Below are 23,045 nucleotides of genomic sequence, written 5' to 3' on the forward strand. Positions count from 1 at the left end.
GGGGGGGGGGGGTGGGGGGGGTCGGCGGCGATGGCGCCGCGGTTGCAGCTGGAGAAGGCGGCGTGGCGTTGGACCGAGACGGTGCCGCCCGAGGCGGTGGCGCAGGAGCACATCGAAGCGGCCTACCGCGTCGGGCTGGAGCCCTGCCAGCGCGGAGCCTGCCGGTACCGCCCGGGACCCCCCACCCCGGGCCCTCTCCCCTCCCGGGGCGGCCCTCTGCTTCCTCCTCGCCCCGTACCTGGTCCCTCGGGGCTGCAGGGGACCCCAAACTTCCTCCCTTCCCCCCCCTTATGTGGGGTCTGGGTGGTCCCCCTTTCCCTTCTCTGGGCTCCTCACCTCCCGGGGCGGGGGGGAACTTCACGTTCCTCCTCCCTCCCATGAGGTTGGGGAAGCACTGTGGGTTTTCTGGGTCCCTCAGGGTCGATGGGGACCCCCCTGCCCCCCCTTCCCTTTTTTGGGACTCCCATTCCCTGGGGTTGTGGGGGACCCCTCTCCCTGCTTGGCTTCCCAGATACAGGGACCCTCTCCAGGGTTGTGGGGGACCCCTCTTCCTGCCTGGCTTCCCAGACACAGGGACACCCCCCCCAGGGTTGTGGGTGACCCCTCTCCCTGCCTGGCTCCCCAGATACAGGGACACCCCCCCACCCCCCAGGTCCTGTACTCTTCCCTGGGGTCCCCCTTTTTTCTTCCCTCTGGTTCTCCATCCCTTGGTGTTTCCTTGTTCTTCCCTAGCCACCATTTTTAGGGGGTGTGGGGGACCCCTGTCCCATCTTATTCACTCTGTTTAGCATTATGGGGTCCCCCTTGTTGTTCTTATCCCCCATGGTCACACACCCACCCTCCAAGGGACAGCAGTGTCCCTTCTGCAGGGGTGACAGGGTGGGTGCTGATTCTACAGGAGGAACTGCCGGGGGAACCCCAACTGCCTGGTGGGCATCGGGGAGCACGTCTGGCTGGGCGAGATAGACGAGAACAGCTTCCACAACATCGATGACCCCAACTGCGAGCGTCGCAAGAAGGTAGTCCCCTCTCTCCCAAAAATCATCCTCTGCCCTTCCTGGTCCCCCAGGGATGATGGGGACAAGGGGAGGTGACACCTCATGTCCCTGTGTAGCCCGGGAATTTGGGATGCGGCTGTTTGTACGATGCCGGAGCGGTGTTTTCCCAACAAACAGCCGTAAAGTGGCTGCTCCAACTGCTGGATTTCTGCTTGCTCCTCTGCAGTGGCGAGTGATGACTGTTGCTTTCTCTCTTACACCAGAATGCATTTGTGGGCTTAACGAACCTCGGCGCCACGTGCTACGTGAACACTTTCTTGCAGATGTGGTTTCTTAACTTGGAGCTCCGGCAAGCTCTCTATTTGTGTCCCAGCACCTGCAGCGAGTATGTGGCCGGAGAGGGCATCCCGAAAGACAAAGGTGGGTGGAAGGTCATCTGCTGTGAACGGGAATGGTTTTGCTCGTTTTCTCCTAAAATTTTACACGCTGGCGTCGGCTTTGGGATAACATTTATTGGGAGAATCTATAGGTGAAGCTCCAACCACTTGTCCAATCTCCATACCATTGTTTTTGAGTCTATCACCTGGCTTTTAGGAATAAACTGTCCTTTACTCAAGTTATTTCTTAAATCAGAGTGATCCCGATCTGGTTGAAAAATCAGATTTGGGTTCATTTCTCGCCGGGCTGCTTCCCACACTGTTTCCCAGCTTAATTATGGTGCTGGGGGTGGAAGCACGTGGGTTGGGGCTGATCTGCACTACCGTGGAGCTGCACTTGTCCCATGGGAGGGCGAAAATTTAGGTCCCCGATACAAATGAGACTCCCAGTGCCCTCACAGCAGATGCGACAGGCTCAGGTGACATACCTTCATGTATGGTATGTTGCTATAGGTGCACTCTGGGTCAGGCAGCTTCCTGATTACTTCTGTTCCTGTTTTTATGGCATTTTTAAATGATGTCTCACCATTTAGGGTAAAAAAGAAGCTGTTGCTACAGGGTAATCAGCGCACACTGCTTAAACTGTTCGCTCACAGCTTGCACTAGGCATTGTGGGATGTTTATGGTTGGACTTGATTTTTAGGGTCTTTTCCAACCTGACTGATTCCATGATACCTGGCCCACACTGGGACTTCGCTCTCATCAGAGACATGAACCGCTTTGGTTCTCATGATAATTTAAAACAGCTTTTAAAAATCATATCATTTCTAATCATTAAATTTACCCGTACAAAGAAAGAACAAGCAAATTACTTGGAACAATTATCTCTTGCCTTGAATGACTTGCTGTAACTTGTGCAACTTGTTGTTTTTAATAGACTATGAGCCTCAGACCATTTGTGAACACCTTCAGTACTTGTTCGCCTTGCTGCAGAACAGCAAAAGGCGATACATTGATCCCTCTGGCTTCGTTAAAGCGCTGGGCTTGGACACGGGACAGCAGCAGGTAGGTTTGAGGCATGCCCCTCAAGTAATTATCCTCTTTAAAGCAGCATGAAACTGCCATTTTATGTTATTTTAGCATCTCCAAGCTGGGTTCTGCTGCTTGGTACAAACACAAAGGGAGAAGCGGTGCTCTGGGCCCTTCCCATCGGTGTGGGAGATCAGGAGGAGCCCAGGGAGTGATGGGATGGGGACAAGGAGCTTTGTTAGTGCCTGATCGACCCCAGCACTGTGTGGGGTGGGAGCTGAAGCTGCTGTGAGGGTCTTTTTGCAGGTGCTTTATGGGCTGCTCCTCCCGGGTAGGTAGTGCAGCAGGGGTTGAAGGGCCCTCACAGGGCAAGAAGGCATTTGGTCGGGTCACCAGGAGCCAGCCAAGGTCCAATGTGAGCATGCGAGGCAGAGAAAGCATGGTTAGAGAGGGGTGAGTGCCACAGACAGATCCTGTGGGGCTTTTGCCAAAGCTGGCTCAGGAGAAGGGCACGGCTTGAAAATGCACTTTGGGAAGAGGAAGAGCCCGAGCGCCGGCGTGCGTTTCCTCAGTAGGATGCGGGAGGGGAAGGAAGCAGTCACTACCGACCAGGGATACTAAAGGACAGCTGGGAGGAGCCAAAGCCCTTTTGTTTTCCATAGGGGAGAGCAAAGGAGAGCCAGGGTGGGAGAGGAAGGCCCTGAGATGAGTGTGGGGAAGCTCCCAAGCCTGGCAGGAAGGGATGAATCTACAGGGCAGCTTCTTATTTTTGGGGTGTTTTTATTTTTCTTCTCACCTACAATGCAAGCAGGGACAGCTTGTATTGCATGCCGAGCTTTGAAAAATGAGCATTAATGGGATAGAAAGCTCTGCAGGAGGTTTTTTTTCCTTCCAGAGCCCTGCAAGGAGCGGGGCAGAAGTCAAACCACCCGGTGCGGCTGGCCGGGAGCCAAGTTAACTCACGCCGTGGTCTCACGCTGGTGGCCTCGCGCTCCTTTTAGACAAATTCCTCTTTTTCTTTAGTTCTGCCGACTGGTCTTTTTTCTATTCAGTACACACTGGAGTCTCTGTGCAGCCTGTGTGTAGGGCTCTGAGTAATTTGCCGTAAATTAGTGACAAGGTTGTGATTGGGCTTTGTGCTGTGGTGTATTGTTAATGGACTTGGCTTTCTCTTCTAGGATGCCCAGGAGTTTTCAAAGCTGTTCATGTCACTGCTGGAAGACACTTTATCCAAACAAAAAAACCCAGATGTTCGAAACATAGTGCAAAAGCAGTTCTGTGGAGAGTACGCCTATGTCACGGTGTAAGTATTTGGTCTTTGGGAAGAACCTTTCTGTAAATTAAATATTTAAACATTTTAGAAGTAGTTGAGCCGGGGGGGAAGATCCCTCCTAACAACTGGAACAGGCAGGTAAGCTTCTGCCAAAACATTTCGTGAGAGGTTTTTAGCTTTTAGGTTTCCTGATTCTGTGCACATGGTGGTGTTGCAGTTCTCCAGCTGCTTTTAATCCTTTAATGAAAATTTACCAATTAAACCTGCAAGTGAGTTAATGGAACGTAAAGTCCTGCACCCAGAAAATAGTGTACTCGGGTGTTGTATTTTCATTCCTGCATTCTCAGAGCTGTGGATGTCACCTCAAAAATGATATAAAATGGTGTATGCAAGTTGCAAGCAGGTGCTCCTGTTTTTCCTGGTAGATGCTATTATCCTGTTTACACCTTGTTGCAGAGTTTTTGTGGTGTAGGGGTGTGATCCGCATTAACTCTGACTTAACTTTTTCTCCTGGTTTTATAGCTCAAGGAGTATTTTACTAGGGGCTGGGGAGTTCAGACACAGGAACCAGTGAACTGTCCTCATGTGTTTTTGTCTTTTTTTTTTTAATCCTAGCTGCAACCAGTGTGGCAGGGAGTCCAAACTTGTGTCTAAATTTTACGAACTGGAGTTAAACATCCAAGGGCACAAGCAGTTGACTGACTGTATAACGGAATTTCTTAAGGTATAAGCATGTTGTTCTTTGAGTCCTGCTATTCTTAGCAAAGTATTTTAATTCCTTCCTTCAATTAACAGCCTTTGAGGTCGGTATCAGAGCAAAGCAACTGAGTTGTCTCGGTGAGATGCATCCAAAAGGAAATGTTTTTTTTCTGTGGACTCAGAAAATGAGGATTGAGTCATGCCAGCAAGGAGTGGCTCGGACCAGAGCATAGGACATGTACATATTACGGCTTTAAAGAGCACTTGAAAGTCGCACGTTTAGTTAAAATACTTTCCCAGCAAAGTTGGGAAAAAGTCCTTAAAGTCTGACAAAAAGTCCCTGCATACTTTGTCATGGATAGCACTGGGAGAATGGCTGCTTTTTGTGTTTTCTATATCGGTGCTCATCTGCATAGCAACAGGAGACATTCCCTGCTCTAAAGTGCTCTCAAAAATACTAGGGAGGGCTGGGAATAGCTGGGGGAACAGCTGCAAGTGCTCTTAATTCGACTTGAAAATTTGCCTAGATCTTAAGTTAAGATCTGGCATGTTAAAGATTCGAGGTGTGGATTCAACTACAAATATTTGGGACAGAGCTAACCTGAAACGTGACTCTGTACCTCACCTGTCTGGCTGTTGGGCAGCAGCTTCACTGATGCACTCAGCAAACCGGTCACTCTGCTTGCGGAAGGTCTGCTATGAAAAAAGACTGGTTTGTGTATGTGCATTAAAATCCTGAAACAGTGAACTTTCAAGTTTGTCTGCTCCTCCTTCAAATGAAACAACCGGGTGACCTTGTTTAGGGCAGTTGGAGTTCTCCTCTGGCCTAATCCTGCTATTGGATCTACTTGGGCGTGGACAATAACTCTTATGTAGTGATGTTAGTGTTGCTGGGCATAAGAGGATTGTAGTTTCCAGGCTAAAATGTGGCTTTACATTAACTCGGTCCATGTGAGCTCGTAAAAGGGTGATTTAATTATTTTCTTTTTCCATAGCCCTCATTGGTATAAACCAACTCAGTCAAGCAGGGAGAAAACTTGACAGTCTTGTAAGTGACCTGAGAACTAGGAATGGGGCTTGATTCAGTCTGAAATTTTCCTTCAAGTGAGAGCAGCCTACTATGGCCATGCTGTAAAGCGCATTTATTAGCATGCATTTTTAACTAAGAGATGATTCTGGAAAGCAGCTTGGTAGGGACTTAAATGGTTAAAACAACTTTGGTGTTTTTCAGTCTCCAGCTGTTGAGTAGCTGGGACTGGTTGACTTTTCAGTGGTCACCTGTTCTCAAGACCTTTTTTTCTGCCTCCCCTCCCCGCTAGGAAGAAAAATTAGAAGGGGACAATCGTTATTTTTGCGAAACTTGTCAGAGTAAGCAGAATGCCACGAGGAAGATCAGGCTGCTAAGTCTTCCCTGCACACTCAACCTGCAGCTGATGCGTTTCGTGTTTGACAGGTAAGCCTCTCACTGGAGCGCATGCTGTAGAAATGGGAGCACCCTGGGTTGCATGGAAGCTGTTTGGGAAGTCATCTGCTCTGCTCTTTCTGCATTAATTTGAGAGATTGAGGATTGAGTGCGTGCGTAAGCTTCTCTGGGGATGTTCGGTGGGTTTCAAGGGGAGTTATTTTGAGTTGTGAACTGTTATTGCTGTCCCCTGAACCGAAGCTTTGTCTCTGTACAGACAAACTGGCCATAAGAAAAAGCTGAACACCTACATCGGCTTCTCTGAGCTGCTTGACATGGAGCCTTTCATGGAACAAAAAAGTGAGTTCTGTGCACTGTGTTTTGTTAACTTCACCCACTGCCCCTTGGCAGATGAGAGGAGATCTCCTCTGAATTCCCTTTTTGATGGAAAATTACGTCAAGAGTTGTTTGAAGCCTGCATTTCAAATAACCGCCTTGCTAAGTGGGTTGTGGAAGCCACAACCTACTTAGTGAGGTCTTGGAGAGATTCAAGTTCAAGTGCAGTCTTTGTCTGCTGCCTTGCGAAAACGTTAAGCGCTTGGAAAGAAAAGATCTGCACTGTTTCATCTAGAGCACTGTGTAACTGCTGCTTCCCTTCCAGATGGTGTCTACGTGTATGAACTTAGTGCTGTCCTCATACACCGAGGTGTGAGCGCATACTCCGGGCACTACATTGCCCATGTGAAGGATCCACAGACGGGGGAGTGGTACAAGTTTAATGATGAAGACATAGAAAAGATGGAGGGGAAGAAACTGCAGTTGGGGATTGAGGAAGATCTAGGTAAAACCTTTAAGTTGTGAGTGCCCTTTTAAAATAACTCTTTTCACCAAAAACACGGAGGCTGAATATGTGGAGGCCCTGTTACTCTTAAAACAAAAGTGCTCCTACGCATGCTGTCACAGCTTGGGAGTAACGTGTGAAACGGCAATTCTGTTAATTGCAGCCAGATTTTCTTCATTTCAGCCCTGTGTGAGTGTTTATGCACACCTCGTGATCGGTTTCTCTAGTATTTCTCTTGCCTGCCACATGGCAGATAAGATGCTGATAACTCAGGCAGCAGTTGCCTATCGGGATGAAACAGGCAAGTTGCCACTTCCTTGGCCAGTGTGCAAAAGGAGGCTTAGGAACAGATAACAAGATTACTTTCAGTTTCCTTAACGCGTTATGTTTTTATTTCCACCGAAGTGTTTTACTTAGAGGCTATAAAGAGTCTTCGTAAAAACTCTTGATCCAAATAACGGCTTGGAAGCTAAAACTGCCAGTTTACTTTGCACTTTTTAGTTCTTCGCACTCTTCTGTTTTACCATTGTTGTCTCACCTTGCGCCGGTGTCCCAGTACTGCCCCAGATAACCATCTTCCCTGGACAGCACAGGGTCTTGATTTATTGGAGAGCTTGGGCTGAGGCTGGACCTGCAAGTTTCTTGGTCTGCGGGTCAATATATAGGAGTGGTTCAGCATTAAATTGGCATTTTGAGTGCTCAGTTTTGCAGTCACTCAGCATTCCTTAGCACAGGATGCTTTGCAGTATCTGGAAAAGGGGAAGTTAGTGCCAGAAATTGCACTTACAGTGCAAGCAACCCATTCCAAGAAACACTAGCCCACCAGGATGCTCATGCTTTGCTGCAATTGGACTTTATGAAATGTTGCCTTTCTTTAAAGGATCCTTAAGTAACAGAGTAATGAAAAGACACCCTCAGATGTATTTGCTCCCTTAGTTTGTTGTAAAGCCATGTCAGCCTGAGCATGCCCTCGAGCAGTCATGGGGCATTAGCTTCCCTCTCCCATTTCCTTCCATGCATGCATCTTTGTGATGCTGCTTTATTTTCAGCTCTCTTGCTAGTAAACACTTTCTTGCGTTTCATCACGATGTATATAAACGCTGGCTGCCACCGGAGCAGCTTTGTCATCCTGTTAATGTTTGCCGGCTGCTTGGTTGCAACTAGATTGTAAAGCTGGCTAGACATCTAGTGGTGTAAGATAGAAAAATAAGCCCTGAAAGGAAATAAGAACTTCTCAGCCTTTCTTTTTAATCTCCCAAGTTACCCAGTGTAGCAAAATAAGATGTAAATAATCTGCTGTGGCCTTGGTCTTGTAAAGGTTTATGCTTAACCGGAAGTAAGTATTCTTGCTGAAATACAAGGCTGCTTGAAGAATATAAGTAAAGTGTGTTTAGAAGCCTCTGCAGGCTGGGAGTCTTTTATCAAGCACTTTTTATCAAGTGCTGATGTTATTTGCCTACTCCAAGCAAAACTGAGACTCTTCTTTGTTAAAAATGCATGCAACACCAGGAGAAGGTCGGTAACGTAAAACAGAGGTCTGCTGTGGGGAGAGTCCTGTGGCCTGGCCACGCAGATGGGAACAATTTAGAAAATATTTGGAGAAAATGCAAATAAAGAGTGTCTAGGAAGTCCTCTGGATGGTGTGGTGGGAGAGGCATGTGAATTTTTCCAGAATTTTGGAAAGACACACACTTTCCTTAATATTTCAGTGTTCCATTTAGAGTTTGATCCATGGAGGGTTGTTCCTTTATTTTTTTTAATAAAAAACCTGGTTGATTTTTTTGAAGCTGCAGCTGTAGGTAAGTGTTTTTTCCTTGCCTGGCAGTCTGTCTGGAAATGGCAACTCTTGCAACACGAGTTTACATCGCACCACCAGCTGCTCTGAATTGACTGTTTCTGTGGCTGTTCCCTCCCTGAAAGCTTTGTTGATCAACAGAAGGGCATGTGTTTTTTCATACATAATCACCTGTAAATAAGATTTTCTCTGAGGGTTTGTCTCTGTTCTTTGGTGTCATGACACCAGAACAAGAGGCAGAGGGGAGAAAGGATGTTTTTGCAAGAGCTACTTTTGGCTCAGTGAGGTTTAATTGGGGAGAGAAGAAAGGCTCGTGCAGAATTGTGGTTCAGAGCAGACTCCTAATTTTAGTCCCTTTGAATTACCCTGCCTCCAGAAATGCCAGAGGGATTTGGGTCTTGCTTTGGGATAGAATTTTTGGCTCATGGCAAGCCCAGTGCTTGGCAAAAAGAGGCCTGGCAGAGCGCAGCAGAGAGAGGGAAGCCGGCTAGGTGGCAAACTCGTCCCGTTAACAGAGAGTCAGTAAGTGAGCTTGTGTGTTTATTATGTTTTGCCTTCTGTACCACAGCGGAACCTTCTAAATCCCAGACTCGTAAACCTAAGTGCGGGAAAGGGACTCACTGCTCACGCAATGCTTACATGCTGGTATACAGGCTGCAAACCCGGGAGAAATCTCTGACAATCGAAGTACCAGGTAAGTGAGCTTTGACTCTCTTGGCCTCTCCGTCTCATCCTGTGATGCTCCAGGTGGGCCAGGAGTCGGGGTTTTGCTTGAAGCCCCTTTTGTGACCGCTGTCCATGAGCCCCCAAAGGTGCCATATGGCAACTTAGTGTCATGACCAGTGAAACCCCTGGGCTTTCCTAGCACTTAAATTAAGATTAGCCTGATGATCCCACCCCTGTGTCTGCTCAGACCTCGCTACCTTAACCAGCGAGATGAGATGGGAAGGGGTTAGGAGGAGATCATCTGGCTGGGAGCTGCGTGCGGCAGCGGGAGCATTGGGATTCGCAGCCAGGATCCCGCAGGAACCGCTCAGGTTCCTGAAGGCAAAGGAGAACAGCGTGATTAAATGTCATCGACAGTGCATGTACTGTGGTGGAGGTGAATAATCCTGACAGATGTCAGGTTTCTTCTGTGAGTGCTTAATCTTTGCCATATTGAGAATAAACGGCATGAAAATAAGAGGATGCAAGACCTTAACAGGAGTTTTGTATGAGCGCGTTCGTGTCTTGCTTTAGAATTACTGGGGGTGGCAGAAATCCCTGTAGGTTTGGCCTGTGGATTTAATGATGCTTCATGTTTGCGTGCTACTTGATTAGAAATATTAATTAGGCCCCTGGTGCTGTTGGGGATGGAGGTGTGTTCTACCTTCTTCCCTCTTCTGTGAAGCGGGGACAGCGGAGGTGGCGTATCCCCTTTGGACCTCTGCTGTTTGTTCAGGATGTCTGGATATGGAGGGGGTAAATTGTACAGCTTTTTCTCCCCTAATAACAGCACCAAACCTTTTCCAGCCCCACCACCACTAAAACCCACCCTCTGAGCCACACAGCTTTGGGAGTTAGTGCTAATTCCTACCTCAGATCTGCATTTTCAGTCTTGGCTCTCTTGCGCTCCCTTTCCTCCTACCCCTCTGCCCAAAACAATAACTCGGCAAAAGCCTCTCCACCCAGCTCCAAATTCCTGCGCAGCCCCGCGGTTGCCTTTGTTTCACATGGAAGCCTGCCAGGGAACAGGGAGCGAAGGGCAGCAGTCGAGCCGTGCGGTTGTGGGGAGGTTTCATGCAACTGTAAATTTGAGGCATTTTGCTTTGATGCTGTTAAAAGCGGCTTTTCCAGGACGGTGGAGAGATGTAACTTGGCTCTGACCTCGAGGGCATCAAGCTAGTTGTCTTTTAATACTGTCTATTCTCCCAAGTCAGATATTGTGCTCTCTGGCAGCACAAGCGTTAACCTTTCTGGAAATATTTTAGCTCTTCAAAATACTGCTAAATAGGAAAAGACTTCAGATAAGCAGTGCTTTTGCCCTGCCTTACACCAGCCCTGCGAGGGAAGTGTTTTATCTTCTTTTTTCCCCTTGCTGAGGTTTGGTTTGTTTGGGTTTTTTCCACCAGCGACAGCAAATATTCCCATTTCCCATTTCCCTCACTTTTCTGTTGACACCAGGATCTTCCCTGGCTTATCTCCCATCTCCTGAGGGCTTTTTGCCCTTGGGTTTGCAGCCTGCTAGACCCTTCTCGCTGAGATCATGCGTACTTGTGGGGCTGCACGTCGGGACAGGCTTCAAGTGTATCTGTAGGGTGAAAAGCTTTTGCTTCTCCCCTGGGAATGATGGGTCCTTGGCAGCAGAGAGGAGCTGCTCTCGGTGGGAGGCAGAGAAATGGCTGGAGCAAGAGGAATAGCAGGGAGGGATTGAAGCAGGCAGCAAAGTGTCCTGCAGTGCTTCGGCTCTGCAGCCTCTCACCAAACACCATTGCACTTTGTGCGACTGCCAGCACTTGGTGTAGGGTTGTTAGCAAGCAAAGGATTTCTCTTAACACAGCAACCAACTCCGAGTAAATTATTTTCTTGGGCGCTGTTGTATTGCACAGGACAGTTGCATTTAATCATCTACAACCATAAACATTGGAGAGAGCAATGTCCATGTGCTTGGCTTTTGGAAAGACCTCGTGTTGGTACCTGTGTAGGGGAATTTTTAGGCTTGCTTGTTATCCCCAGATAACCAATCGCAGGAATAATTAATGTAATTGGTATTTTTCCTTGAAATGAATGCTTTTTTTTCTTTCCCAACAGCTTTTCTGCAGGAGCTGGTAGAGCGTGATAACTGCAAGTTTGAGGAGTGGTGCAACGAAATGGCCGAGATGCGCAAACAGAGCGTGGCCAGAGGCAAAATCAAACACGAAGAGGTGAAGGAGCTCTACAAAAGGTTACCCGCTGAAGCTGGTCTGTAAGATATTGTGGTAGTATTTTGTAGTAGACCATTGTTAAGATTAGTAATGTTTTATAGCTAACCCACAACTCGCTTCTGTGGCCTGAATGCTTCGCTGGAAGGCATTAGCTGTAGCCCTCTTGAAGAGGAAAGCGATCACTGTCTATTGTTGCTGTGTGCATGCTTAGGATTTGCTTTCCCTCTCTTGTTTTTCTGCCTTAACCTATTTTTCTCCTTTTTTGCTCATTCTCATGGCCTCTGGCATCGCTAATTCCCTCTTGCTCCTTCCCCATCAGTCAGTCTCCTGTGTGCTTCCATGCATTGTGACTGTTTTCTTCTGCCCGATGAGCAGCTCGTCTCGTTAGCGGTTAGTAGCATTGAGGCAGAATAACTGGCTGGTCTCAAATTGCCAACTCACAGCAAGTTTGGGAGCTGTGGATCTGAATTAATCAGCAGGTAACAGGGTACAAGAATGCCTGACCTCCAGCAGAAAATTATTTGATTCATCTCTGCCAGTGCAAGCCCCATGTCTAAGCTTCATAGTCCGTCTGATGAGTGACTGGGGTTAATCCTTTCCTACTACTCCTTGTGCCTTGTCGCCTTAGCATGTCTGAGCACAAGGATTTTTATTCCCCCCCTTGTTTTTCTCTCCTATCTCCCTCAAAACAAACATAGGGGCACTTGCTCTGTCCATTCAGCATGGAGGATTTCTCTCCACTGTGTGCATCTCCTAAAATCTCCAGGAAATTTGTAATTAAAGACTTTAAAATGTGTTTAATTGTGTAGCCTCTTAGACAATTTGATGTTTAGCTTCTAATATTCATTGGTCGATGCTCAGAACCATCAGCAAGATTCAAGCAGCCGAACAGCAGGCTCCTTAGCTCCCATAAATGTCTGCCTCTTCAATTTATGAAGTCGGGTTTGCAGACAACGGGCGCTTAACTCACGAACGGGAGGGTGTTGCAGCTTATCTTGCCAAGTCCCCGCAAGTCTGAGTGGTGTTAAAATGTCACTGTTAAATCAAAGTTGCGGTGGAGGTATGAATCTGCCGTGAGTCACCATTAAAAAGGAGCAGCAAGCACAACTCCAGTGTGTTTTCTGTCCCCCTTAGCAGAAACAGAATAGCTCGCTCTTGGCATTTCTAACATGACAGAGGAATAAATCTCAAAAAGATATTTTTTTTGCAGGTGCAGGTAGAGCTCTTTTGCCCCAATTTGAAGATGGCAGGACCTGAAGCACTGCCCTGAGGGCACCCACTACCTGCTGCTGGGCACCTGGGCACAGGAGTTTGCTAGCACAGCTGGAGGCAGTGTTATCCCAGAGCTGTTCTGGGTCCGATCCCACAGGAGCTCGGGACTCTCTGCAGCTGTGCAGACACATTTTCTGCCAGCTTTGTGTAGCCTGTCCCAGAAAAACGTACTTTCCGGGGGAAGCAGCTTTCATCCCAAACTAGCAAACCATTTCTGACAGCGTTGCAATTCTCTGGAGGTCATGGCTGTGTATCTCTGATGGCGTTGTGTAAGATGAAAATACTGCTGATTTAGGCTGCAGAGGAGAAGAGATTTTGAAGCCTGGCTTTGCAAAGCTCCAGTGCAGGCTGGAAGGCAAAGTATTTTCCTGTAGCTTCTGTGTTGCTCCTTCATGTGAAACATTAAGGATTTGTGTTAATTTGATAAATGTAACTAACAACTATGTTTCCGCTCAGTTTCAGAGCTGCCTTCCTAGCATCAGCAGAAAGGGTGTAATTTCCTCCAAATTTCCCAGTCATCTCGCAGAAGGGTTTCCACAGCAGTACTGGGTCTCAGTTGCAAGGTGCAGGGGTTTCACTCAAAGCTATTTCGCTGCTCACACAGATGCTGACCTGCTCCTGAACCTTGGCTGTGTGTGAGGTGTTTCTCCTTTAGCAAACAAGGGCGAGTCTGCTGCTCTATTTAACAACAAAAAAAAAATCATGCTCGCGCTAAAAAATCTGAACAAGTTTCCATTTGTACTGTGAATCTTAAAATGTGCGAGTGTTTCTCATCCGGAGTTGTAAGAGCAGCCCAGAATAACAGAGAAATTTGGGGCGCCAAAGGGACAGGGCGAACACTGACCTTGTCTCTTTGCTGTTGTTGCCTTTTATTTTTCAATTTATGCCGATGAGCTCGCTCGTTATAGAAAGAGCCTTTAATGTATGATCATAATTTAAGTATTATATCTGTCCCTCGATGGACAATAGGAAAACCTTCCCCTTTCCTTGACTACTGTCCAATAAGCCCCTAAAGGTTTAGCAGTCTGAAAGCACTCCCCTTCCTACTTGGAGTGCTCCACTGTTTTATATTGATTGCTTGAATTTGAAATGACCACTTGTTCTTGCATATCTTAATTTCACATAGCTCCTGTCTTCTAAATGTGTGTTACAGAGATGAGAATTGGACAGGGAAAGCTGTATCGGATGTTTGAAAACTTGTACCGCAGAGGTTTAATCAACACTGGTAGCCTGTTAATTTTTAAAAGTACCGTTGAATATCAGAGTAATTATAAAATACCATCTGCTGTATTGTGTATTAGCTGAGATGTACGGGCTTGTTTCTTTTTGTGTTTTTTCTCCTTCTAGGTTCCCCATACGACTTCATCTCTCTCGAATGGCTGCAGAAATGGCTGGATGAGTCTACTCCTCCAAAACCTATAGATAACACAGCCTGCCTGTGCTCACATGGCAAACTCCATCCAGATAAAATATCCATTATGAAAAGGATATCAGAGTATGTGGCTGACTTCTTCTACAGGAGATACGGAGGAGGGCCCCGGCTGAACGGTAAGGTGTCGGGCTAGACAATGCCCTCTCCAAGTCATGTTCTCATGTGCTGAACGTGTTTTAGAGCCTTGTTCTGGTCCCAGCCTCATTTTGAGCCATCCTTTATCATTGTAACTTTATTTCTGCGCATAGCTTTTGTGCTGCGCTGTTATTTCTGGGTGGTTTTTTTTAATATCACTTAATTACATTAGCATTCAAACATACAGTTAGTCTGATTGCAGGGTCTGTTTCATACCTGAGTTCTGCTCTGTCTAGGAAGAGTTGAGCTTGGAGGAATTTCTGAGACAGCAATGGTGCATTAGGTTAGAAAACATAATACTTTGAAGGTTTTATGGAGCTGATTCTAGAAAATAACAAAACTTGCACATGCAGCCCCCCAGACTTTTGAAAATTATTTTCCATGCCTGCAGCACCTACAGATCCTGTGTGGGCAGCATTTTGTGGAGCATGTGGATCTGTGCTGCCTCTTGCCGGCAGCCTGTGCTCTGGAGCAGCGTGGATGTGCACGGGCCAAGAAAATTAGTTACTGTCTTTCACCTTTAGACTGTCCTGAGCTGTCTCACCCAAGGGAAGCATGTACCTGGTAGCCTATTTGCTTGTGTTGCACACATCTGTCATGCGTTTTGATTTTTGGGGTCAGCCTAGCCCCTACAGTCTTTGGGCATCCCTTAATCAAGCCCCAGGCTTAGTTTCTTTTATAAAGGAGCTCAATAACTCCCACTGAGACCAAATTAGCTCAGCTCCTGCTAGGAGCTTATAGGGAAGAAATGCAACCAGCAGAAACTGCTGTGACGCAGGCAGCCTTTGTAAAAAAAAAAACAGGCCAACGTTTATTAGTCAACTGGAAGATCGCCTGCAGGATTTTTTTGTTGAGTACGGCTGGAAGGGATGGATCGGATGCACTGCATTCTCCGACTTGCTTCCTTGGATGCGACCCGCTTGCTCCCAGATGAAAATATATGCCTGGTTATAGGATTTCCATTCCTGTTGGCCCAATGTAGCTTTGCAGGAGGGTTGGGTTTTTTTCTGGGTTTAACTGGTAAAGTGCCATGATAGTTTTTTGTTGGTTTTTTTTTTTTTTCCTTGCATATGCCTAAACTGTCCTGCCTTCTGACTCGTGTGGCTGTGTGTTGGTGTGACCTGGCTTGCAGCTGTAATTGCAAACTGTTGATACCAGCGGCGGAAAGCTGTGAAGCTGGCAGAACAGATTGCACCTCATCTGAAGCGTTTTATGCTTATTTAAGCTTCAAATGTGGTACGATGTGGCAGTAACCCCAGAGATCTCCTCATTTACATGTGAAATCTTCGGTCATGAGGCAGGGTAGTTGGTACATACCTGTCTGAGCATGTTCAAACCAGTGAGAAGCTCAGCCATGTGTGCAATAAATTGTGTTTCTTTCTCTGCCCTCTCCCCCCCCCAGTCAAAGCACTTTGCAAGGACTGCGTGGTAGAAAGGTGTCGAATCCTGCGACTGAAAAACCAGTTAAACGAAGACTACAAAACTGTTACAAACTTGCTGAAGATAACAGTCAAGGGGTATGTAAGTCCCAATGCTTTCAAACATTGTCAGAGATTTTTTTAGAAGTGCTTAAATAGCTTTTTCCTAACGATTTTACTGCTTGGGCTCCGAAGGAGAACAGAGTTGTGATTCACATTGCCAACGCTATGCTCTCTCTGCAGGAACGATGGGTTTTGGGTTGGAAAGGCGTCCTTGCGGAGCTGGCGTCAGTTGGCTCTGGAGCAATTAAATGAACAAGATGAAGACACAGAGCACAGTAATGGAAAAATGAATGGAAATGCACAAAACAAAGGTAGTTCTGCTGCTGTAGAGACCCACCAGCTCCGACCGATACCTCCTAACAAAAGACACGTCAGGTGTTCCTGTAGCTGTTTTGCTTCCCTTGTGTGAGTAGGGAGGGAAGGATAATAAATCAAATAAAAAGCTCCTTCATTTAAAGAGCTTTTTATTTGATAAGCTTCAAAACTGCTGGGTGATCTTTGTACATGGAGAAGAAGATGAGGTAATAAGTAGTCTTGCAAAGCTGTGTAAAATTACGGCCCCAGACACATGATCTTTTCATCTGCTTTTATCTGAATGAGAGAGCGCAGGGGAAAAAGAAACATGAAAATTACCTTGGGGAAGGGATGAAGATGTTTATTGTGAACGTCTATGGATGAAACAGCACAGCTGGTAAAGCAGCACTGGCAAAACATAGCCTAGAAGAAAAATCATGAATTGAACTCTCTTCTGTGCCCATATCATGAGTTTGTGAGTTTTTTTAATTTGGCTTCTGCTCTTTAAACCTTTGGAAACTGGATATTTTGTTGAGCTTTTTGTTTCAGAACTAAGGGCAAGAAGCTTGTTTGAATGAAAGTGGAGATGATGGGCTAATGGCATTGATCTTGGGCTTGAAGGCTCCTGGAACACCACAGCCCTCCTGATAATATCCATAAGCTGGCGCTGTTGGTGGAGCTTACGTCGAGAAAAGGGTACTTCTCCACTGAGAACTTGTCATTCCTCAGTGGTGACCTTGGTTTCACAACAGGTCACAACTCCCAGTAGTACATTTGAATTACTCACAAGCCAACTTGCTCGTTAGGCAGGTCGTTAAACACATTATTGTGTTTATGATGCTCCAATTCAGTGGCCAGCGCTTCTGTCCATGGAGCTAGGATTCTTAACTATAATTTATATGTTAATGTGGGGCTTGTCAAACCCTTGGCAGGCTCCCCCCTTAGTTTGTCAGGCAGCATCTGTTTTAGATCAGTATCCTCAAGGCGAAGAGAGGACTAATGTTTTGCCAGGAAGGTTTCTGCTCCCTGTGCTCTTACCTAGACTTCTGTTTAGGTTAAACTCCAAGATCTTTGGGAGCAGTGAACCCCTGTGGTGTTTTAGCCTGTAACAAATGCATCCTTTGTAATCTCACAAAGGATGGGCTTGTGCTCCACACACTTCAAAGCGCTCCTACATGGCCTGTAGGCTGTAATCCCGCTTGCCCAGAGGCCAAGACATTTGAGAATAACAAATTTCCTTCCAAAATTTCCTTTGGGTTAAGGGTTTTGCCACAATTTGAAAGGCAGCCATGCTCCTTTGCCCCAAAGATTTTTCCTTTCCTTTGGAGGGGAACTCTGTGCAGTGTTCTTGTTTGATTTTTTTTTTTTTTTTTTTTTTTTAATTAGATGAATCAAATGAAGAGAAGAGAGAGGAGGAAGAGGAGTTAAATTTTAATGAAGACATTGTTTGCCCCCATGGTAAGTCTCTACGGGGGATGGAGCTGAATATATCTGTTGTTGCTCACTGCTCAAGACATTAACCTTGTAGCCTTTGATCCATCTAAGGCCAACATGAGCAGTTACTGAGGAAATGTGTTTAATTCTCATTGCCTGGTGTTTCTTGACACTCAAACTTTGAGGTTTTATTTGCAAGCACTATCACAGTGCAATCCAAGTTTTGTAAGGCAGTGAAAGGGTTGTAAATGCAGAGATGCTTAGATGCTGGGCTGCAGAGGGGGGCATCCATTCATCTCGCTAGTGAAGCAACGTGATGGGGTGAGGGCAGCACCAAGGATCTTCAGCCACTTGGAAGCTCTGAAAGTATTAGGAGGAAAACAGGTGGTATAAATCAGTCAAGGCAGAAGCTGAGAGTATCCATTAAAACAGGAGCACTTACCTAACAACTGTAGAAACATGGGCTTATCTGCCAGTGGCTGTGACTGCTAAGGATATCGATTTACCAACCTGCTGTGCTTTGGTGTCCATTTACATAAGGTTTTGACCCGATGTTAGTTGTTTTGCTAAGTGATGGTTCATTAGCTACATCCTTGGCTACCCCGTTGTTTAAATCTCACTTTTTTAGCTTGTATGTTGCTCCCAGACACAACTGTTCTAGTAAGCTCCTGTTTGGAGGCACCAATTTCCCTGCCAGGGATGCTTGATCTTGTTCCTAGTAAGAAAGAAACATGCCATAAATTAGCAACACATCTCCTGTCATCAAGGCTAATCAAGGATGTGGAGTAATGGCTTGATAAAGCCTCATTTTAAAGCAGAGTGTTTAAGCACTTTGTCATTTGTCACTGCCATTAGCTGTTTTTCAGAGCCTTTAACGCCGTATTTCCCATTGCCACGAGGCTGCTGCTGTTAAATAAAAGCATGCAGTGTGGTGATGAAACATTTAATGTAGCCAGACATGACAAAAATAGGCCAACAGGCCTTTGAAAATATTATGCTGGTAAATCGCTAGTTGATCTGAGACTTTGGGTCATATCAGAGCGAATAATTTTAAATATGGGGACTGCTGGCTGGTCAGATTTCATCATCTTGAGCTAACCTCCAGTCAGAAAACAACCTTTCCACCTTTAAAATTTCCCTCTGGGAGTGTATCAGCAAATCTGTAGTCTCAGTCCTACAGCCTTAATTTTGGCATGAAGGAAGTTCCTGCCTTCATCGTAGGCTCTGGAAAAGCCAGCACTTTTATCTGTGAGGTCTGGCTGGCCTCCAGAAATGCCATCCGGGCGTTCCCTTAAGAAGTCCCTTTGCATGTTTGCTGTAATTTCTTGCTCTCTGGTAGCTGCCCGACCCCAGTGAATAATTTTTTCCAGATACCATGTTAAGACTTCTTTTGATGTGTGTGCCCAAAACATGTCCTTGGACAGTGGGAGGGGGAAGCAGGGTCAGCAGTGGTTAGGATCATCTTCTTCCAGATGGCAAAGCACTTGTTCCCCACACACCCAGATCTGATTTTTCCACCTCTCTCCCTCAACAGTGTATTAATCTGTTTTCATTAATCATGCAGTGTGTCAAGGCACTTATTTGTACAAGCTCGGGTTTTTTCCCCCATCCTTGCTGGCTCTGGAAAGCAGCCTGGTCCTGCCTCTGCATATGGTAAAGCTGGGCCACTTGGTCGCATTTGATGAAGAGCAAGTGGCCAAGTGCTGCAGCAAAGCAGTCCAGCCCGACCTTTGTTTATTAGAGGAAAAGCAGGAGGGGAGCGTTGCTATTTTTTCCCTTTGGGGCTGGCAGAAATCCAGGCTTGGCTGGAGCAAGGAAAGCTGCCGGGTTCGTGGGCCTGAGGAGCTGCTTGTAATGTTAAAGAGCTACCAGAGGGTGGGGAGGAAGGAGCCTTTTCTCCCTGTCTTCCTTCTGTAGCTCTTCAGGCTATAGAAAAGCAGATAATAAGGTATCGTGCCCTTTGCTGGACACAGCTCAGCACCATGACTTCGTAGTTGCTGTTTTGCTTCCCTCTCGCTGGTGAAATCCACATTGAGGCGTGAATATTCCCATGCCGCATCCAAATCCGGCTTGCATCTCAGTGTAGCACCAACTGTTCCTCTTATTTCTCACTGCGACTGCATGTAGCACAGCCATGCCTTGACTTCCCAGCTGCTGTCTTGTAGGGAGATGAAGTTGTGTTTTCCCCTTGGCAATCATCAAGCCTGCAAGCAGGCAGCTAGTTGGATGCCTGAGCCCTTGCCTTCTTCAGTTTTCCCAAGCCTTGTTTGTCCGCCAGAGCACGTGTTGTCATGCACACGCGTGGTGTCCAAATGCATGAGCGTGCCCTTTCTGCTATGGCTGTCACTAAAATGACAACTCCCTTGCACTAAACCGTTCTTGGGGATTTTTTTGAGCTGCTTGAGCATGAGGATAAATAATACAGCAGGCAAGTTGTCTGGGGGATAGCTGGTAAATCTTGCTTCAGGTCTTCACACCCCAGTTATTCCCCAGAGCAGATCTAGAGTGCAGAATCTGTCCTTTCCAGATTTTGAGGTGCTTGGATAGATGGCTTCGTGTGCCCTGAGATGATACAGCAGTAATTTTGTTTTTCAAGGGTGCGGAAAGCACCTGGCTCCTGTTTCATAGGGCACGGAGTTAGTCTGCAGCTTGGTAAATGGAGTCACCATAAAAATGCAGCTATGGATAGCCAAGATGAGAAAACAGTAGTCCCGTGCCCTCTTTGGCTTGTCCTTGCTTTTCCATTGTATTTGATCAGCTGCTTGGGTTCATGAGCTTGGAAATCTAAAGGACGTTTATATGAATTAAAGTCGTATTATTTTTTTTCCTGTCTAAACAAGGAAATTATAAAGGAGTTGAAGGTGACTTTGTGTATTAGTTGCGCTCTTTCTTGCTGACATGGTGTTGGCTGTTAAGTGCGTGAATATCTTCCCCCACATTTATACCCTGTAATCTCTTAAATCTAGTTAGGGCTGCAAAACATCGCTGAGCACGTCAAGAGCAAAGCCCTTCTCTTGGCTCTCTCTCTGCAGGTGACCTGTGCATATCCGAAAATGAACGGAGGGTGGTTTCGAAGGAAGCCTGGGAGAAACTCAAGCAATATTTTCCAAAGGCCCCTGAATTCCCAAATAACAAAGAGTGCTGTTCCCAGTGCAAGGTATTTGAATGCCAAATAACATTACCCTTTTGTTGACCGTAAATAGACGGTCATATTTCTAGTTTTCTTTTTGATATGACCCAGTGCAGTGGAGGAAAGTAATGTCATCTTTAATAGCAGCTAGGAACTGAAGCTGTGGTGTAATTAACTGTTTCATGCAGATTTTGGAGCGCGAAGGGGAGGAAAACGAAGCCCTGCATAAGATGATGGCCAGTGAGCAGAAGACTTCTCTCCAGAACCTGTTTCACGATAAATGCAGACCTTGCCTGGGCAGCTGGCCTCAGGTACGGGAAGGAGGGCAACTAGGAGAACGTAGCAGGGCTTGGGAGAGGTTTTTATTAGCTTTTATCCCTCTCTCTAAGAAATTTTATTTCACCTGCAAGAGAGGCTGCCTGATAATCATTCACTCAGTCCAAGTGAGACTGTGCCTGCACTGGGAAGCCTGTGCCAGCGGAGCTTACAAGTGTGTTGTGCCGAGGTGTGATTTCCCCCGATTAGCTGTGCTGGCGCAGAGCCCTGCTAAAGACACACGAGAATGGCTCGTGTGCCAACATAGCTGTCGCTGGCCAGGAGTCAGCTAGATAAGCAGTGACAATATTTCTGCTGTGGTTACATCCGCCCCTAGAAGAACCGAAACGGTGCGGCCGTACCAGTGGAGGCAGCTTTCCACCACCCCCCGTTTGCCTTCTCGTGCAGGCCAGGCTATTGCTGCTGGTCAGACAAAATTTACATGTGCTCCAGCATCCTCCTACGTCCTGAGAGCTCAGGCGAAGCTTCCCTAAATGCTGAAGCCCTGCAAATAGGAGTGACGGTCGTGCAAGACCTCTCGTACCGGCTTCTCCCCGGTACAAGCATGCAGCTCTCCAGGACTTTCTTGGGGCTTCGAGGCAGCTCAAAAGAAATGGCAAAAGCTGTTGGCTCCATGCCTTGGCTCCTGGACGTCTCGCGGCGCTGATTAGTGATTGACTCTTAGATCCTGCCAAGCTGCTTTGGCAGGTGTCTGCCTTGGTCGCTCGTACGTGTGAGGGCAGCCTGTCGCTCTCGGGTGCCTTATCCAGCCATGAATAAATATCGAGGTCAATACAGATCCATGTCTCAGAACTGGGGAGCCCCAAAAGGATTTAAATGGGAAACGGTCTGTGCTGAGCTGGAGAGCTGCCAGGCCCTACCAGCAGTATTTAAGGGTAGTAGGTTGGGTCTGCTTTGGTAGCTGGAGTAAGTGATGGAAAGTTGGAGCCCATCACCATGGGTCTGCTTGAAATATGAGGGTCTCTCCAGGCAGCGAGGCTACATCCTCCGCTGTCTTTGAATTTCCCAAGGGAGCCTGATAAAAGAGTCGAGGATCTTTTCCTCAAGCTTTTTGAGTTTTCCTGATACCAAACAGTTGAGGTTTGGGGAAGAAAATAAGTGGAGCGGTTTAATCGAGAGGAGATGAAGGGAGATTTTAAAAATATGTATATTCCTCAGGTGTGCTGAATTTTCCTGCAGCAAGATGGAGTGAGCCCTTAAATCTGAATTAGGGAAGGTGGTGAGGCTAGGTGAGCATGGAAATGATTTTGTCACCCAGCTCTTAGGATCTTAGTGGTTTCTTGTCCAGGAGCAGACTATATAATGGCAGATCAGTTAGGACAGGAAAACAACGGTTTCTTCTAAAACCTCTGCCTCATGGGGGTGCGTGGCCATATTTTTGAATCCGTGCTGCTGCCAAAAGGAGAAACTTTTGGATTTTGATGGGTGGAGCAAGTGAGGCAGGTTGGGGTGATCTCACCCCACACCCGTGGGGGTGCAAAGACACATCTGCCTTAGACCCCGAGTACCCAGCGAGAGAAAACACAGTGCTGGGGAGTCTTAGCTGCTCCAGGGAAATGGCCGTTTCCTGCTATGACTTAAAGGTAACGGGATCTAAAGATAAACTAACTTTGTAATAAACACGAGATTAGTAATGTAAGTGCTTAGTACTTGATCCCAAATTATTTTACTTGGCTTTCCCAGCACGCTTGGATGGAGTTGTCATGGTAAAAACGCTGAGGTCTCGAAGAGAATAAGCACTGCAGAAAAAGCTGAACAGTCATTGCTTCTCTATTGTTGGATTAATTTAAAACGATCCTTTTTGTTTTTCTTTTTTTCACCTCCAGGAGACAGATGAGCTGTATATTGTTTCGCAGTTCTTTGTAGAAGAATGGAGGAAATTTGTCAGGTAACTTGGCCTGAGGTTTTTGGTGCTTTTTATTGCTTTTTGGGGCGGCTGTAGATAATGATTTTGCTTTTGAGTCCCAGTGCAGTGTATAGTTACCTGCAGTTTGCCTTTGTGGAAACAAGGAAGCTGATTTTTGCAGGACTCATATCAGTTGTAATACATTGTAAGAAACTGAATTTCCTTGTTTACCGTGTCTTAACCAGATGGTCGGATTAGATAGTAACCTGATTAGTTTTTTCATCTGTCTGGAGCTGTATCCTAGGCAAAGGTCACCGCTCAATCCTGTTTCCACGGGCTGCTGGTGGTAGGAGATGGAAATCTCTGCT

At 46.6% G+C, this 23,045-nt stretch overlaps 1 protein-coding gene across 2 annotated transcripts in view; it reads left to right on the forward strand.

Moving 5' to 3' along the window:
• Nucleotides 1-7: 7 nt before the first annotated feature.
• USP48 (ubiquitin specific peptidase 48) overlaps nt 8-23,045 on the forward strand; it is a 28,746-nt gene continuing 5,708 nt past the window's right edge. For both annotated transcript variants that reach the window (XM_010577191.1, XM_010577192.1), the window contains exons 1-18: nt 8-164; nt 899-1,019; nt 1,262-1,418; nt 2,313-2,440; nt 3,583-3,707; nt 4,293-4,401; nt 5,696-5,829; nt 6,056-6,138; nt 6,440-6,619; nt 8,983-9,108; nt 11,205-11,354; nt 13,937-14,137; nt 15,559-15,673; nt 15,818-15,948; nt 17,318-17,389; nt 20,398-20,522; nt 20,684-20,806; nt 22,658-22,719. In XM_010577191.1, coding sequence (XP_010575493.1) covers nt 31-164; nt 899-1,019; nt 1,262-1,418; nt 2,313-2,440; nt 3,583-3,707; nt 4,293-4,401; nt 5,696-5,829; nt 6,056-6,138; nt 6,440-6,619; nt 8,983-9,108; nt 11,205-11,354; nt 13,937-14,137; nt 15,559-15,673; nt 15,818-15,948; nt 17,318-17,389; nt 20,398-20,522; nt 20,684-20,806; nt 22,658-22,719 — 2,276 coding nt within the window. In that variant the 5' untranslated portion in view covers nt 8-30. The remainder of the gene's footprint in view (nt 165-898; nt 1,020-1,261; nt 1,419-2,312; nt 2,441-3,582; nt 3,708-4,292; nt 4,402-5,695; nt 5,830-6,055; nt 6,139-6,439; nt 6,620-8,982; nt 9,109-11,204; nt 11,355-13,936; nt 14,138-15,558; nt 15,674-15,817; nt 15,949-17,317; nt 17,390-20,397; nt 20,523-20,683; nt 20,807-22,657; nt 22,720-23,045) is intronic.

Source organism: Haliaeetus leucocephalus, unplaced genomic scaffold (assembly GCF_000737465.1).
Source record: "Haliaeetus leucocephalus isolate CR32 unplaced genomic scaffold, Haliaeetus_leucocephalus-4.0 Scaffold556, whole genome shotgun sequence".
NCBI lineage: Eukaryota > Metazoa > Chordata > Aves > Accipitriformes > Accipitridae > Haliaeetus > Haliaeetus leucocephalus.